This window comes from Staurois parvus, unplaced genomic scaffold (assembly GCF_062004578.1).
Source record: "Staurois parvus isolate SC_StPar_1 unplaced genomic scaffold, SC_StPar_1.0 ptg001260l, whole genome shotgun sequence".
Classification (NCBI taxonomy): Eukaryota; Metazoa; Chordata; class Amphibia; order Anura; family Ranidae; genus Staurois; species Staurois parvus.
The window spans coordinates 62,279-76,581 of record NW_028319056.1 but is presented as its reverse complement, the minus strand read 5'-3'; the positions used below and the strand labels follow the sequence as shown (position 1 = coordinate 76,581).

Below are 14,303 nucleotides of genomic sequence, written 5' to 3'. Positions count from 1 at the left end.
GAAGAAGAAGAAGGATGAGAAGAAGAAGAAGGATGAGAAGAAGAAGAAGGATGAGAAGAAGGAGAATTCCAAGCCGGCAAAAAGTGTATCTGCAGAGCTCCGCTATTTCTTAGCGGAGCTCTGCAGATACACTTAGCGGAGCTCTGCAGATACACTTTTTGCCGGCTTGGAATTCTTCTTATTTTCATCCTACTTCTTCTTCTTCTTCTTCTTCATCCTCATCCTCAGAAGAAGAAGAGGATGAGGATGAGGATGAGGATGAAGAAGAAGAAGAAGAAGAAGAAGAAGAAGTAGGATGAAAATAAGAAGAATTCCAAGCCGGCAAAAAGTGTATCTGCAGAGCTCCGCTAAGTGTATCTGCAGAGCTCCGCTATTTCTGACAGTTCTCTGACATTCACTCCATACAGCGGTTGAAACATTGTATCTATTTGTTTCCATAAATGGAAACAAATAGATACAATGTTTCAACCGCTGTATGGAGTGAATGTCAGAGAACTGTCAGAAATAGGCTATTTCTGACAGTTCTCTGACATTCACTCCTCAACTGCTGTATGGAGTATTGAATGTCAGAGAACTGTCAGAAATAGCGGAAACAAATAGATACAATGTTTCAACCGCTGTATGGAGTGAATGTCAGAGAACTGTCAGAAATAGCGGAGCTCTGCAGATACACTTAGCGGAGCTCTGCAGATACACTTTTTGCCGGCTTGGAATTCTTATTTTCATCCTACTTCTTCTTCTTCTTCTTCTTCTTCTTCATCCTCATCCTCTTCTTCTTCTTCTGAGGATGAGGATGAGGATGAAGAAGAAGAAGAAGTAGGATGAAAATAAGAAGAATTCCAAGCCGGCAAAAAGTGTATCTGCAGAGCTCCTCTATTCTGCAGATACACTTAGAGGAGCTCTGCAGATACACTTTTTGACGGCTTGGAATTCTTCTTATTTTCATCCTACTTCTTCTTCTTCATCCTCATCCTCTTCTTCTTCTTCCGAGGATGAGGATGAGGATGAAGAAGAAGAAGAAGAAGTAGGATGAAAATAAGAAGAAATCCAAGCCGGCAAAAAGTGTATCTGCAGAGCTCCTCTAAGTGTATCTGCAGAATAGAGGAGCTCTGCAGATACACTTTTTGCCGGCTTGGAATTCTTCTTATTTTCATCCTACTTCTTCTTCTTCATCCTCATCCTCAGAAGAAGAAGAAGAGGATGAGGATGAAGAAGAAGAAGTAGGATGAAAAGAAGAATGAAAAGAAGAAGAAGAATGAAAAGAAGAAGAAGAATGAGAAGAATGAGAAGAATGAAAAGATTCTTCTTCTTCTTTTCATTCTTCTTTTCATTCTTCTTCTTCTTCTTTTCATTCTTCTTTTCATTCTTCTCATTCTTCTTCTCATTCTTCTTCTTTTCATTCTTCTTCTTCTCATTCTTCTTCTTTTCATTCTTCTTCTCATTCTTCTTCTCATTCTTCTTCTTTTCATTCTTCTTTTCATGAAGAAGAAGAAGGAGAAGAATGAAAAAAAGAATGAAAAGAAGAAGAAGAAGAATGAAAAGAAGAATGAGAAGAAGAATGAAAAGAACAATGAAAAGAAGAATGAAAAGAAGAATGAAAAGAAGAAGAAGAAGAATGAAAAGAAGAATGAAAAGAAGAAGAAGAATGAAAAGAAGAAGAAGAATGAAAAGAAGAAGAAGAAGAATGAAAAGAAGAAGAAGAAGAATGAAAAGAAGAAGAAGAAGAATGAAAAGAAGAATGAAAAGAAGAAGAAGAATGAAAAGAAGAAGAAGAAGAATGAAAAGAAGAATGAGAAGAATGAAAAGATTCTTCTTCTTCTTTTCATTCTTCTTCTTTTCATTCTTCTCATTCTTCCTTTCATTCTTCTTTTCATTCTTCTTCTCATTCTTTTCATTCTTCTTCTTCTTTTCATTCTTCTTTTCATTCTTCTCATGAAGAAGAAAAGAAGAATGAGAAGAATGAAAAGAAGAATGAAACGAAGAAGAATGAAAAGAAGAATGAAAAGAAGAATGAGAAGAATGAAAAGAAGAAGAAGAATGAAAAGAAGAAGAAGAATGAAAAGAAGAAGAAGAAGAAGAATGAAAAGAAGAATGAGAAGAATGAAAAGAAGAAGAAGAAGAAGAAGAATGAAAAGAAGAATGAAAAGAAGAAGAAGAAGAATGAAAAGAAGAAGAAGAATGAAAAGAAGAAGAAGAAGAATGAAAAGAAGAAGAAGAATGAAAAGAAGAAGAAGAATGAAAAGAAGAATGAAAAGAAGAATGAGAAGAATGAAAAGATTCTTCTTCTTCTTTTCATTCTTCTTTTCATTCTTCTTCTTTTCATTCTTCTTCTTCTTCTTTTCATTCTTCTTTTCATTCTTCTTTTCATTCTTCTTTTCATTCTTCTTTTCATTCTTCTTTTCATGAAGAAGAAAAGAAGAATGAGAAGAATGAAAAGAAGAATGAAAAGAAGAATGAGAAGAAGAATGAGAAGAAGAATGAAAAGAAGAATGAGAAGAAAGAAAAGAAGAATGAAAAGAAGAAGTATTCCAGTACAGCAAAAAGTGTATCTGCAGAGAGCTCCGCTATTTCTGACAGTTCTCTGACAGTTCCTTCACATTTACAGCGGTTGAAACATTGTATCTATTTATTTCCGAATAAAAACATCTGTATCCTAAATGGAAACAAATAGATACAATGTTTCAACCGCTGTACATGTGAAGGAACTGTCAGAGAACTGTCAGAAATAGCGGAGCTCTCTGCAGGGACACTTTTGCCGGCTGATCGGGAAAAATCCGATTCGCTCACCCGAATTATGCAAATATTCGGATTCTACGCGAATCAAATTTTTCCTGAAATTCGAAACGAATTCCACTTCGCCTGGTTCAATTCGCTCATCTCTATTAATAATACAAAAAAATGATAAAATGTAAACCATTCTGTAATTATTTCATGTAAACAATGTAGCAATATAAGGCCATACATTCTATTGTAGGAACCTCCTAGTTAGACTGCTTGGTAAACTAAGTTTTTGACTCTTTCTGGTCTGGTCTGTTCAAGGCTTCACAGGCTGGGAGTTTGATTGCTTCCCCCTGCCTCTAGAAGAAGCTTCTGGAGCTTAGGGAGGGAGAATTCAAATGACCAGCTTGAATACTGAGCAGGGCCCAACTAATCCCTGGGGAGGGGTTCTCAGATGGTGGCTGGGAAGCTGATAAATAGTCTGGAGTCCTGAGGAGACTGTCTTTTTCTCTCTGAGGGGACAGATCTGTGAGCTGAGGTGGGGCTTGCTTCTAAAGCCTTTTGGGCTGGACTCTGGAATACAAGAGGTTTCACCTATGGACTGATCTTATTCCAAGATTCTGTGAGTAGAGCCTTCTTCCTGTGCTGCAAATCAAAGCTACTTTATAGTCCCTAGCTGTGAGCCTGTGGACTGTTCCAGTCTACCTCTACCTGTGTGTAACAACCTCCAGGTTTGTTAGTTTTTGTTAGATAGAGGTTGAATGGCAGCCTTGGAATGAGTCAGCCTGGGAGTGAGGTAGTGAGGTTACCTCAGAACAGGCTGGGAGGTTCTAGCAGGTCAGAGTTTCTGGAGCCCTCCCACCCTTCCAGAAACTGGCTGAACTTTCTGGAAGAGAGGTGGAAGGGGGGGGGGATGCATGTTTTAGGGATCTTGGCCAATCTCCTGGCAGAAAGCTTGGCATGGTGGCCAGGACAAGCCTTAAATGTGGCAGAGCCTAGGGAGAGGTGTGCAGGGTTGGGTGGAAGATGGAGTAAGGAAGGCTGCACCACCATCTCCTAGGGAAAACATCCTGAGCAGCAGGGAAGGAGCCAGCCCAGCGATAAGGCCTGAAGGCAGCCACCAACCCACCAAGCTGACAGGAAAGGACAGTGTGAGCACTCTTACACCCCTTGGGCCAGATAAGGGGAGAGGGCGGTCAGGTACAAGACCCAACTAGCTTCTCATCTGGGACTGTTCAATTAAAGCTTCTGGGCCCCCTTGCCCAGGGATACCCTCAGGCAGCTGGATGAAGAGGAGGAATCATCCAGGGTCTGAGGAGGTACACTAGAATGCCTTTAGTGCTCTTCAAGGAAAGACTGTTGCTAAGGAGTTGTACTCAAGTTTTACAGTTCCTCGAGAATCCCATATACCGCTAGTGTCTATCCAAGTTTAACCTCTCAAGAAAATAACAAAACCAAGCTCAAGAACTGTTTACTGTCTACAGTGAGCAAAGTGTGGAAAATGTATGTTGCCTGGCCATGTAGTGCATAAGGAGACCCAAACCAAATCCAGCAGACTTTTTGAGGTTAGTGCTATATGTGCTAAAGCTACTTCATGGTCCCCAGCCATGAACTTATAGACTGTTCCAGTCTAGCTAAAGCTGTGCCAAAGATACTTCATGGTCCAAAACCGTGAACCTGTGGAGTGTTCCAGTAAGCCTTTACCTGTGATAAAGCTACTTTATGTTCCCCACCCATGAACTTATAGACTGTTCTATACCCATGCCAATGCTACTTCATGGTCCAAAGCTGGGAACCTATAGACCATTCCAGTATGCCTTTACCTGTGCTAAATCTACTTCATGGTCCTCAGCTGTGAACCTGTAGACTGTTCCAGTCTATCTGTAGGAAGAAGGGTTAGCTGCACACCGGAGGACCAATGGGTATAGTGAAAATGTATTGATCCATTAGACACATAAAACACCAAGACATGTATAGAGGACTTGTTAACGCGTTTCACACCATCTCATGCTTAATCATACCTGTACTTGTACTTCTATTCTTGTGAAGTGTCCTCTGTTAACAATGACTGATGTTTTGGAGTATCCCACATCACCCTAAATTCCCTCACAAGTTTCTGCTAGGTAAGACACTTTAAAAAAAGACAATCCCTAGATTGATCAATGTGCCAGAGTAAGTGGACTGTTGTTGCATGTCCGGCTGCCTCTGCACTGCTTTGGGAAAGACCTGCTAATCTACAGCGGCCCCTCCGGGGGTAGTGCTACACTATACAGCTATAAAGCATCCATAAAATGTCTGCCAGAAGAAGCACTTGGGTAAAAGCAGGTTTGGGGGATTATGTGTGTGACCATGCTTGATGTTACACCCTGATTATGGGTGTAACATGAAGTAGTTTAAAACCTGGACCTAATAATAATTATAAAAAACAAAAGTGTATGATACACAGTGTAGAGATCATTCACATAGGGCTTATGTCCACTTGGATTTGTCACCCACCTGGCATGAGTCTTTCTGACCATTGATATACCCAGCACAGATCTGATCAGATGCAATTATAGACTTGCTGGAGCTGAATCCTGTATATTCATGGTACCACTGGTCACAGATGTTTCTGCTAATCAGCGGGGTCATCACTTGCTGGAGGGTCTTTGGGGCTGGTAGGTCAACTGCAGAACAGATCAGAAAGACATTATTGCCATTGCTAGTTCTCAGAATTAACCCAGCATGACACTGAGCAGCTCTAGAAACACAATTCCATCATTTAGAGGCCATGATCACCCAAAACCAAATCCATATCCATGTATCTGGGAGCCAATGGGGTTAAATTATTTCAATAAGAGACTACAGTTTTAATGAATTATATGCCAGCAGTTCTCCATAGAATCTTAAGGTGGACCTCTTAGTAATCTGCTGCATTTTAACAGTATATATATTTTTTAATAATGCTCCACCTTTAATCATTAAAAAAAAACATCCTTCACTTCCAATCAGTGACTTAGCCTCCATCCTTTTCATGCAATGGGAAGTGGTACTGGGCAGAGAGGGTGGCAGACATCTTCAATTGACGACCTTAGGCATCCGGCCACCATATTCTTTCAGACTGTCCATGAAAATACAAATGGTGGGCAAACTTGTGTAAGGACTTCTTAGTCACGGCCTTGATCTCCACCATTATTGCCTTTTGGGTTACTGTGTATGTGCAACAACTCAAGTAAAGTTCAATCCCAAAGCATGGCCAGGGACACAACATTGATGAGGCAAAGGGCCACGATGCAGGAATGTCCCTGCAAATTCCAGGCATACAGTATATGACACTGACCCGACCTGCATAAAAGAGTTTATATATTTTCCACTCTATAAGAAAATGCAATGTGATAAAATGTAAGAAATGAAGCGTGTCTCAGAAAATAAAAAAGAGAAATAATAATGAGTACATCATAGGAAGATTGTCAGTGCAATCCCTTTAACTGCTCCAATTTACGGATGAATTTATTCTCCCTTTGAAATTAGTGATTAAAGTGGAACTATACTCCTCTCCACTCCAGTGATCAAGTGTAGACGAATACCTTCCCCAGTCTCTAGCATCGTTGACTTGTCTTCTTCTGGGTTTCGGCCATTTTGATTGGCTGAGCCAGGACAATGTCGCTCCCACGCTGGTGCAGAAGTTAATTGCTCATGCTCAGCTCAAAGTGAACAGAGAGGCAAGAATACTTCAATGCAGAAGAGACATAGTGGGGTTGATTTACTAAAAGGTAATTAAACTGTTCACTTTGCAAGGGAAATTTCCCCAAAGCTTAGTGAATGAGGTAAAGCTCTGCTAACTTCCATCATACTGTCACATGCAAGAAAAAATGCTGTTTCTTCTATTTCCCTTGCATATAATTGGATATTCTTTGCAAATTTAAATTGCACCACATTCACTAAGCTCTGGGGAAAATTCCCCTGCAAAAGTGCAACAGCACTTACAAGATGAGCAGCCTATTTGCCTTTAGTAAATCAACCCCATTATGTCTCTTCTGCATTATGAATTCAGCCTGTTTACACATTTTTATTTATTAGGTTTTACATGAGACTTAGTTCACATCTGTGTGTGTTGGGAATGTGTGCAAAATTGTATGCTTTCTTGACATGGAGAGAAACGCACTGCCCTTTAGAAGATGTGCAGCGGTGACGTCTTTTCTGCATTTATCGCATGTTGGGCAGCTCATTGAAATGAATAGGCTGCCCTACATGTGACGCATGTGAATGCACTGAAAACACGCAGAAAAACACAGAACCGTATGCGGTGTTGCTTATACCTGTAGGTGGGAACCAAGCCCTGAGGCTTCTGGCAATTTCACCAGAAAGTTGTTCTAGTCTTTTCAATCTCATGCAAGATCAATGCCTTCCAGGGAGAACATGGATTTGGACCAGGGACCTCTCAATTTGTAGTCCACTGCTCTGCCACTGAGCTATACCCCATGTTTTTGCCTTCCTTGTTTGTGATGACACGCTTTTTGTCTTCTGACACTCCAGTAGCTCAAAAGTCAATTAAACAAAAATCACAAGAAGGTAGACTTTTGAAAAAAAGAAAAACCATTCCTAAGGCTCCTAATGATTTTTTTAAATTTTCTGCATACACTGCAAGGTGCATGCGCCATGTGATATACAGCTGGGTCTATTTTCGTAGTGTTGGGTTCATCAATCCATAAATCCTTTTTGGTACATGTGTGGTCAATGCCTTCAAGGGGCACCTTGGACTATTGAATGATACCTTGAACTACTGGACCCTGGACTACAGACTTCTCAATTCACAGTCAAATAGTTCATCACTGCAAATATACTCCAAATGTGACACATTTTTTGTAACCTTTTCGTTTGACGACACTCCTATTTTATAGATGTGCTGCTGTTGGAAAATCAAACATCTTGCCCTTTGCTTTCAAATACATGCATGGTCAATGCCTACCAGGGGTTACCTGGATTGAGTTGGGGACCTCTCGATTTGTAGTTGAAAATTCTTTCTCTCAGAGCTATACCCCATCTGTTCTTGTTGTGCCAGGTTCATCAAGGCCATGATGAACCTTTTTTGGTACATGCATGACCAATGCCTTCGAAGGGCACCTGGAACTTTTGAACTAATGGTATAATTCAAATGTTCAAGGCACCCCTCAAAGACATTGGCCGTGCATTTACCAAAGAACTATTGGACCCTGAACTATATACTTCTTGATCCATAGTCAAATAATCCACCACTGAGCTATACTCCACATTTTTTGACCCAACTTTATTATCCTTTTAATTTATTTTTTCTTTGATGACACTCTTATTTTATAGATGTGCTGCTGTTGGAAAATGAAAGATCTTACTCTTTCTTTTCAAGTGCATGCATGGACAATGCCTTCCAGGGGTCACCTAGATTGAGTTGGGGACCTCTCGACATGTAGTTGAGAGATGTCTCGGAGTTATATTCCATTTTTTCCACCTTTTCTATCTTTCTCTTTGAAAAAACTCTTCCTTTAAAGACGTCAGCTGGCCACTGTTTGAAAAATTAAAGGTTGCAATTAATCATTTTTGAACCATGCATGGCCAATGTTTTACAGAGGGCACCCTAAACTGAACTATAAACCTCTCAACTTACAGTCAAATAATCTACCACTGAGCCATACCCAACTTTTTGCCCAATTTTCTATTAAACCTTTTCTTCTATCATTATCTTTGAAGACAATCTTTCTTTTTCAGACATTAGCAGGCTGTCAGACAAAAATCAAGGGTCATGTCTCCACCTTTCAGGCACATTCAATGCTAATGCCCTTCGGGGGTGTTCCAGATTTGAACCAGAGAGCTCACAACCAGAAGCTGAAAGCTCCACCACTGCACTTTTGCCAAGATTCCCATAATTTAACAGAGATTCCAATCCTCCATTACCTGATTCAATACTAAAAAAAAAAAAAAGGTTTTGGCTATATATACACATCTTAAATGGCTATACAAAACTGCAAAAAAGGAAGAGGCAAATTAGCTACCAGAGTGAAAGAGAGGAGGATTGGCCAACATCTAACACACCTTCCCCTTTACATCTATATTTGCAACCATTAGCTGGGCTCTCAGACTCACCTCCAGAGGCAATATTGCCCCATCCGGTTACCCAGCATTCCATGTTGGAGTAGAAGGTGATGGAGGCTGAGGGCAGGCAGATGGGTTGGATAAAGTTAGTGAAGGTGATGGGGTTGGAGAGTCTCAGCAGAGCGATGTCACCCCCGGAAGAAGAAGATTGGTATGTGAAATTAATAAGGATCCTTTGCACCTTGGAGACAACTACATTTGAGTTATACAGAGACAGTTTATAGGTGCCGAGAGCCACTTGGTAGTCAGCGGGAGTCATCGAGCTGGAAGAAGAAATCATGATGATACACAGAAGTAGATAACGGATCATCTTTCAGCTACTACAGAAGCATGAATTGTTCTGGCTAATATTAAAGTGTATCTAAACCCAAGAACTTACAAGATATTTGCAACTAACTCATCCTTAGACGTGGTAGCTGCATTTGTTTTCATTTTTTCAGACAATTTTTCAGTTTATGTTCGCCTGGTGATACTGTCAGTAACACATTTCCTGCCTTAGGGTGACAACTCTCACTGGACTGTACCTACGGAGGAGCTGCATTGTCACTTAGAATAGGATTTTCCCTCTGCTCATCTCCATAGCATACGGGAGGTGTTATGTAGTTCAGATACAGAACTGAGCAGGGCTAATAGCAATGCACAGGTTATAGGACCCAGGACAACACTTAATTTCTGGCAGGTTCAGCAGCTATTTTTTTTTACTTTTATCAACAGATATAGCAAAATGGTTTTGAAGGATAAGGTCGCCTTAACAAAATTAATAAATAAGTGCACATTCTTTGCAGGTAAAAAAATGTGCATTTACAATTTTTTATTTGTAGGGGTCTGGAAAGTATTGCACCTGTGATCAGCAGATAAGTGGTGCAATCTCAGGCTTCTGCAGACTATCGGTGTAAGCTGTCTGCTCGTGCCTCGTACAGGAAGGCAGTTACACACCAACAGGAAGAATCAATGAACTACCTAGAGTGCTCCACAGCGCCGTGGTAGTTCATTGAAAACTACAAGACGACAACCGCAAAGGCTGCTGGTACTTGTAGTTCATTCATTCACAGAACTCCGTGAATGAATGAGTTGGCCATGTGGGAGGAGAAGATCCCTGGCCTTTTGTCACAGGAAGAGGGGGGGGGGGGGAAATCGGGGAGCAGCTGCAGGAGTGGAACATGTTACATCCATCCTAAAAACGGGGGGATGTGTAACATGTTCCTAAAGGTGAACTTATCCTTTAATTTAAAATGGAATATTCCCTCCCCGTTTCCCCCACCTATTCTGCCTTAAAAAAAGATCTGTGTGCTTACCCTGGTCCAATCAAGTCATTCCACTGCTTCAGGTTCCTTGTGTCAGTGAGCGGCTGCTGCAGGGGAGAAGAGGAAGTATCAACAGCAGCTGGGCCACGGAATCCTACAGGTGACTTCATTGCTCCCAGAAATGGGCCAGCTATTTTCAAGTGCTCCCTGAGCCAGAGGTGCAGGATCACATGATTGGACCACAGTGGGTTAAACATAGGTAAGTACACAGATTGTTCTTATACAGGTTAGGCGGGATAGGTAAGAGGTGGGAACACTTTTAGGAACAGTTAGACTTAGGCTTTTTCCAATTCCAATGTAAAAGACCAAAAAGGGAGCAAAAGAGTAACTTTCATGGTTTGCATACACTTTTACACCCTCCCGTCCCTTCCCATTGGCCCTCTCAAAGGTCTTTAAGTGGTTGTAAACCTCAGACACGAAATATAAACAAAGGACATCCCTCTATAGTGTGTACTTGTCTCAATCCAGATCACTAAATGTCATTTCTGCCTGCTGCCTGCATGAGTCACTTTTGACATGTTTTCCTGACACCAAGAGAAAAATGGTGACAGGGGAGGGAGCTCCAGCATACAGCCTGTGATCAGAATAATTACATCCGATCTGAAACATGGATGAGCTCAGGTGTGTTTGTACACGAGTCTGAACCCACCAGGAAGCTGTCACTGGAGACAGCCAATCACAAGTGGCAGAGACATTCCCTGTCCCACAACTGCACTTATACATGCTCCGGCTGCAGGAAGGGGATAACTCCACTGCTTATGATTGGCTATTCGCAGTGACAGCTTCCTGGCTGGATAGCTCAGGTGGGTTCAGACTCATGTCCAAACATGCCTGAACTCACCCAAGTTTCTGGTCTCTGATGAAAGGGGACCACTAAGCGCCCAAACGTGTTGGCTTTTCTTGGCACTCTCATCTTTCTCACATTCTTTCGATCACTTCGGGAGCCCCTTTGAATACTCAGCTGACAGAGAGTTTCCTCTAAAATCTGGTTTTACAGTTTTTTCCCTCCTGTTTGGGTTCCAGTGCTCTACTAACACGTCTATCCTTCAGTACTTAAGGCCTGACCTCAGTCTGGAATAGTGCATCAGTGAATTCACTAAGCATGCTGGTCCAAAAAAGTAAAAAAAAGTATGCTGATACATTATTTTGAATATCATGTATTTTTTCAGGCTCAACCTACAACACAAGCCCTGATGAAGAGGATGGTGAGCCTGAAACATGTTGGGTGTTTCTTCCCTTATTCTTTAATATTAAAACCCTGGCAGAAGTGGTAAGCCTCCCCCTCTACTCATCTACTCCTTACTATGTTCACAGTAATGTACTGCGAACCTCTTGTAAAAAAAAAAAAAAATCCCCTTGAATTCCAAAATGCGCAGATTTTGCACTAAATGCGTCCTGAGCCCATCCACTGTATCTATGGTGTAAAACCAGAACTTACTACTGAAAGCAGTGAGCAGCAGTGAGAACTGACGTGCGACTGATCAGGGACCCTCCACAGACATGGCTGCCCAGGTATCGCAGACTGACTTGCCACGGCCACGCCCCTTCCACCGCCTCTGAACCACCAACAATTCGAGCCGAGACCGATGGAGATCCGCAGGTCGAGGAAAGCCCGGCTGAGCTGTATAATTGTTGCAGAACTGCTGGAGGAAATCATAATGGTGATCACTTCACACCATGCGAATACGAAGTTTGATTTTACAAATAAATTAATAATAATAAAAATGTATAATACATGATCTTATAACATATTATTTATTACCTTTTTCTCATTCAGAATAAAATATGATAAAAGCTATGGAAATGAAAAAATTACATATATAATTTTTAAGGAAAAAAATATAATTTATATAATTATTACAAAGTTTGAATTTACAAATAAACTGGAAATTTATCTTATAAATATGTTATTATTTATTAACTTTTTCTCATTCAGAATAAGATATGATAATAGCTATGGAAATGATAAATCCTTTAAAAGAATAAATTATAATTTATATAACTAACGCAAAGTTTGATTTTACTAATAAACTGGAAATTATCTTATAACGTGTTATTATTGATTACCTTTTTCTCATTCAGAATAAAATAGGATGATAGTTATGGAAATGATAAATGATATATAGTTTTTAAGGGATAAATTATAATTTATATATTTATCCAATTCTAAACTTATAATTTATAACACTATAACTATATAACAATTAATAAATTAGTACAATTGAATATATATATGGCCACTGTGCTGCCCCCCATGTAGGGCTTTTTTTCCCTCCGAGAATAGATGCAGGAACTGCCCCTTCCACGTCACACAAGAGATCCCCCCCCACCCAACAACAATAGATCCCCCAGCATCAATAGACCCTCCAGCACATCCCAGCACCTCTTGCTATTACATACATTCAGTGCTGGAAGTGCCGGAACTGCATTCCCCTGCGTTCCCACTGAAAAAAAGCCCTGATCCCATGTATTTCACTGGTGACTGTTGACCGATGAGCGCTCAGATGCCTGTAGCTTAAGACCTGAAGATCCAAAAGCAAGCTACTTCTGAGGGGGATTTGGTTATTTTTGGCCTTAAATGGGCATTTTTGAGCCTATATAAACTGGTCTCTCCCCCTCCTTTCCATTGGGTAAAATAAAAATGCTGAAACAGCTTTTCAGCTAAAAAATAAATATGAATTTGGTTTTGCTTAGTTGGAGAGATGGTGCATTGATTGGCCTCTTAATGTGATACTAAACACACAATGTTAACCCCTTCCCACTCAAGGGTAAAACAAATCCTAATGCCCATGTACAATTTTGCAACGTTGACATGTGTTAGTAAAACTGTCCATATCATCACAACTACTTAGTACATCCAGGTGGATTACATTGTGTTTTTTTCAAGACAAATTGGGCTTTTAGCTGGTGGTGAATAGTAATGGATATCATCTCCTGATTTTTTTTAATTTTTTTATCAGAGGAAAACTGCCAAAAATAGTAAAAAAAATAAATATTTTTTTTTCAAATATATATTTCGTATTACTACCATAACCTACCACCAAAGAACAATCCAAAATAAATTCTCTTGCTCCTGATGATTGCACGGATGCCACATATGTGTATGTTATTAGTTGTTTATACCCGTAGGGCCCCAAAACAATACTGCACATTTTGCTATTTTTTTGTCCTATCTAAAAAGACACTGACACCAACTGACACTGATACTACTTGAAAAAAAAACATCCTGCCAAAAATTTACTGATCCTGACCTTAGCCTTTGACCCTAACCCTGGCACTGATCAAGGTATTTTTTCTGTGAGAGGAGAGAGGGATAGAGAGGGAGAGAGAGGGGGATGGAGAGGAGAGAGAGAGGGGGGGAGGGGGGGGGGAGAGAGAGGGAGAGAGAGAGAGGGAGAGGGGGGGTAGAGGGAAGAGAGGAGAGAGAGATGGAAGAGAGAGGGAAGAAATAGAGAGGGCGGGGAGAGAGAGTGGGATAGAGAGTGGGGTAAGAGAAACTGGAGGGGGAAGAGAGAGAGGGGAGAGAGAGAGGAGAGAGATGGAAGAGAGAAAGAGGGAAGAGAGAGGAGAGAGAGGGGAGAGAGAGAGGGAACGAGAGAGAGATAAGAGAGAGGGGAAGAGAGAAATAAGAGAGAGGGGGAAAGAAGAGAGGAGAGAGAGAGGGGGGAGAAATACGAGAGAGGGGAGAGAGGGAGGGGAGAGAGGAGAGGGGGGGGAGGGGGGAGAGAGAGATAATGGGAAGAGAGGGGGGAGAGAGAGAGGGGAGAGAGGGGGGGATAGAGAGGGGGAGAGAGAGAAATAAGAGAGAGATAGACAGAGAGAGGGATGTAGAGAGAAATAGAGATAGGGAGAGTGGGAGAGAGAGAGAGGGGGAGGGGGAGAGAGAGGGGGGAGGGGGAGAGAGGGGGGGAGGAGAGAGATAAAGAGAGAGAGAGAGAGAGAGAGAGAGGGGGAGAGGGGGGAGGGAGAGTGATAGAGGGGAGAGGGAGAGGGGGGAGAGAGTAGGAGAGAGAGGGGGAGAGAGGGGGAGGGAGAGAGAGAGAGGTGTGAGCCATCCATCACATGTGCAATGTGTCAGAGAGTGATGACATCATCCTGATCCCACAGCCTGCTCTTCTAGTGCCTACTGGGCCTGCTGATCTGTGTCAGTGTCGGTGGTGTGTTGTGTTGAATCTG

General features: G+C 41.3%; 1 protein-coding gene across 1 annotated transcript in view; it reads right to left on the bottom strand.

Moving 5' to 3' along the window:
- Nucleotides 1-14,303, bottom strand: part of LOC149437745 (transmembrane protease serine 9-like) — a 35,565-nt gene that overhangs the window by 1,654 nt on the left and 19,608 nt on the right. Inside the window, exons 5-7 of the mRNA XM_089660665.1 lie at nucleotides 11,566-11,770; nucleotides 8,815-9,086; nucleotides 5,215-5,384 (exon numbers count right to left, since the gene is read on the bottom strand). Coding sequence (XP_089516791.1) covers nucleotides 5,215-5,384; nucleotides 8,815-9,086; nucleotides 11,566-11,770 — 647 coding nt within the window. The remainder of the gene's footprint in view (nucleotides 1-5,214; nucleotides 5,385-8,814; nucleotides 9,087-11,565; nucleotides 11,771-14,303) is intronic.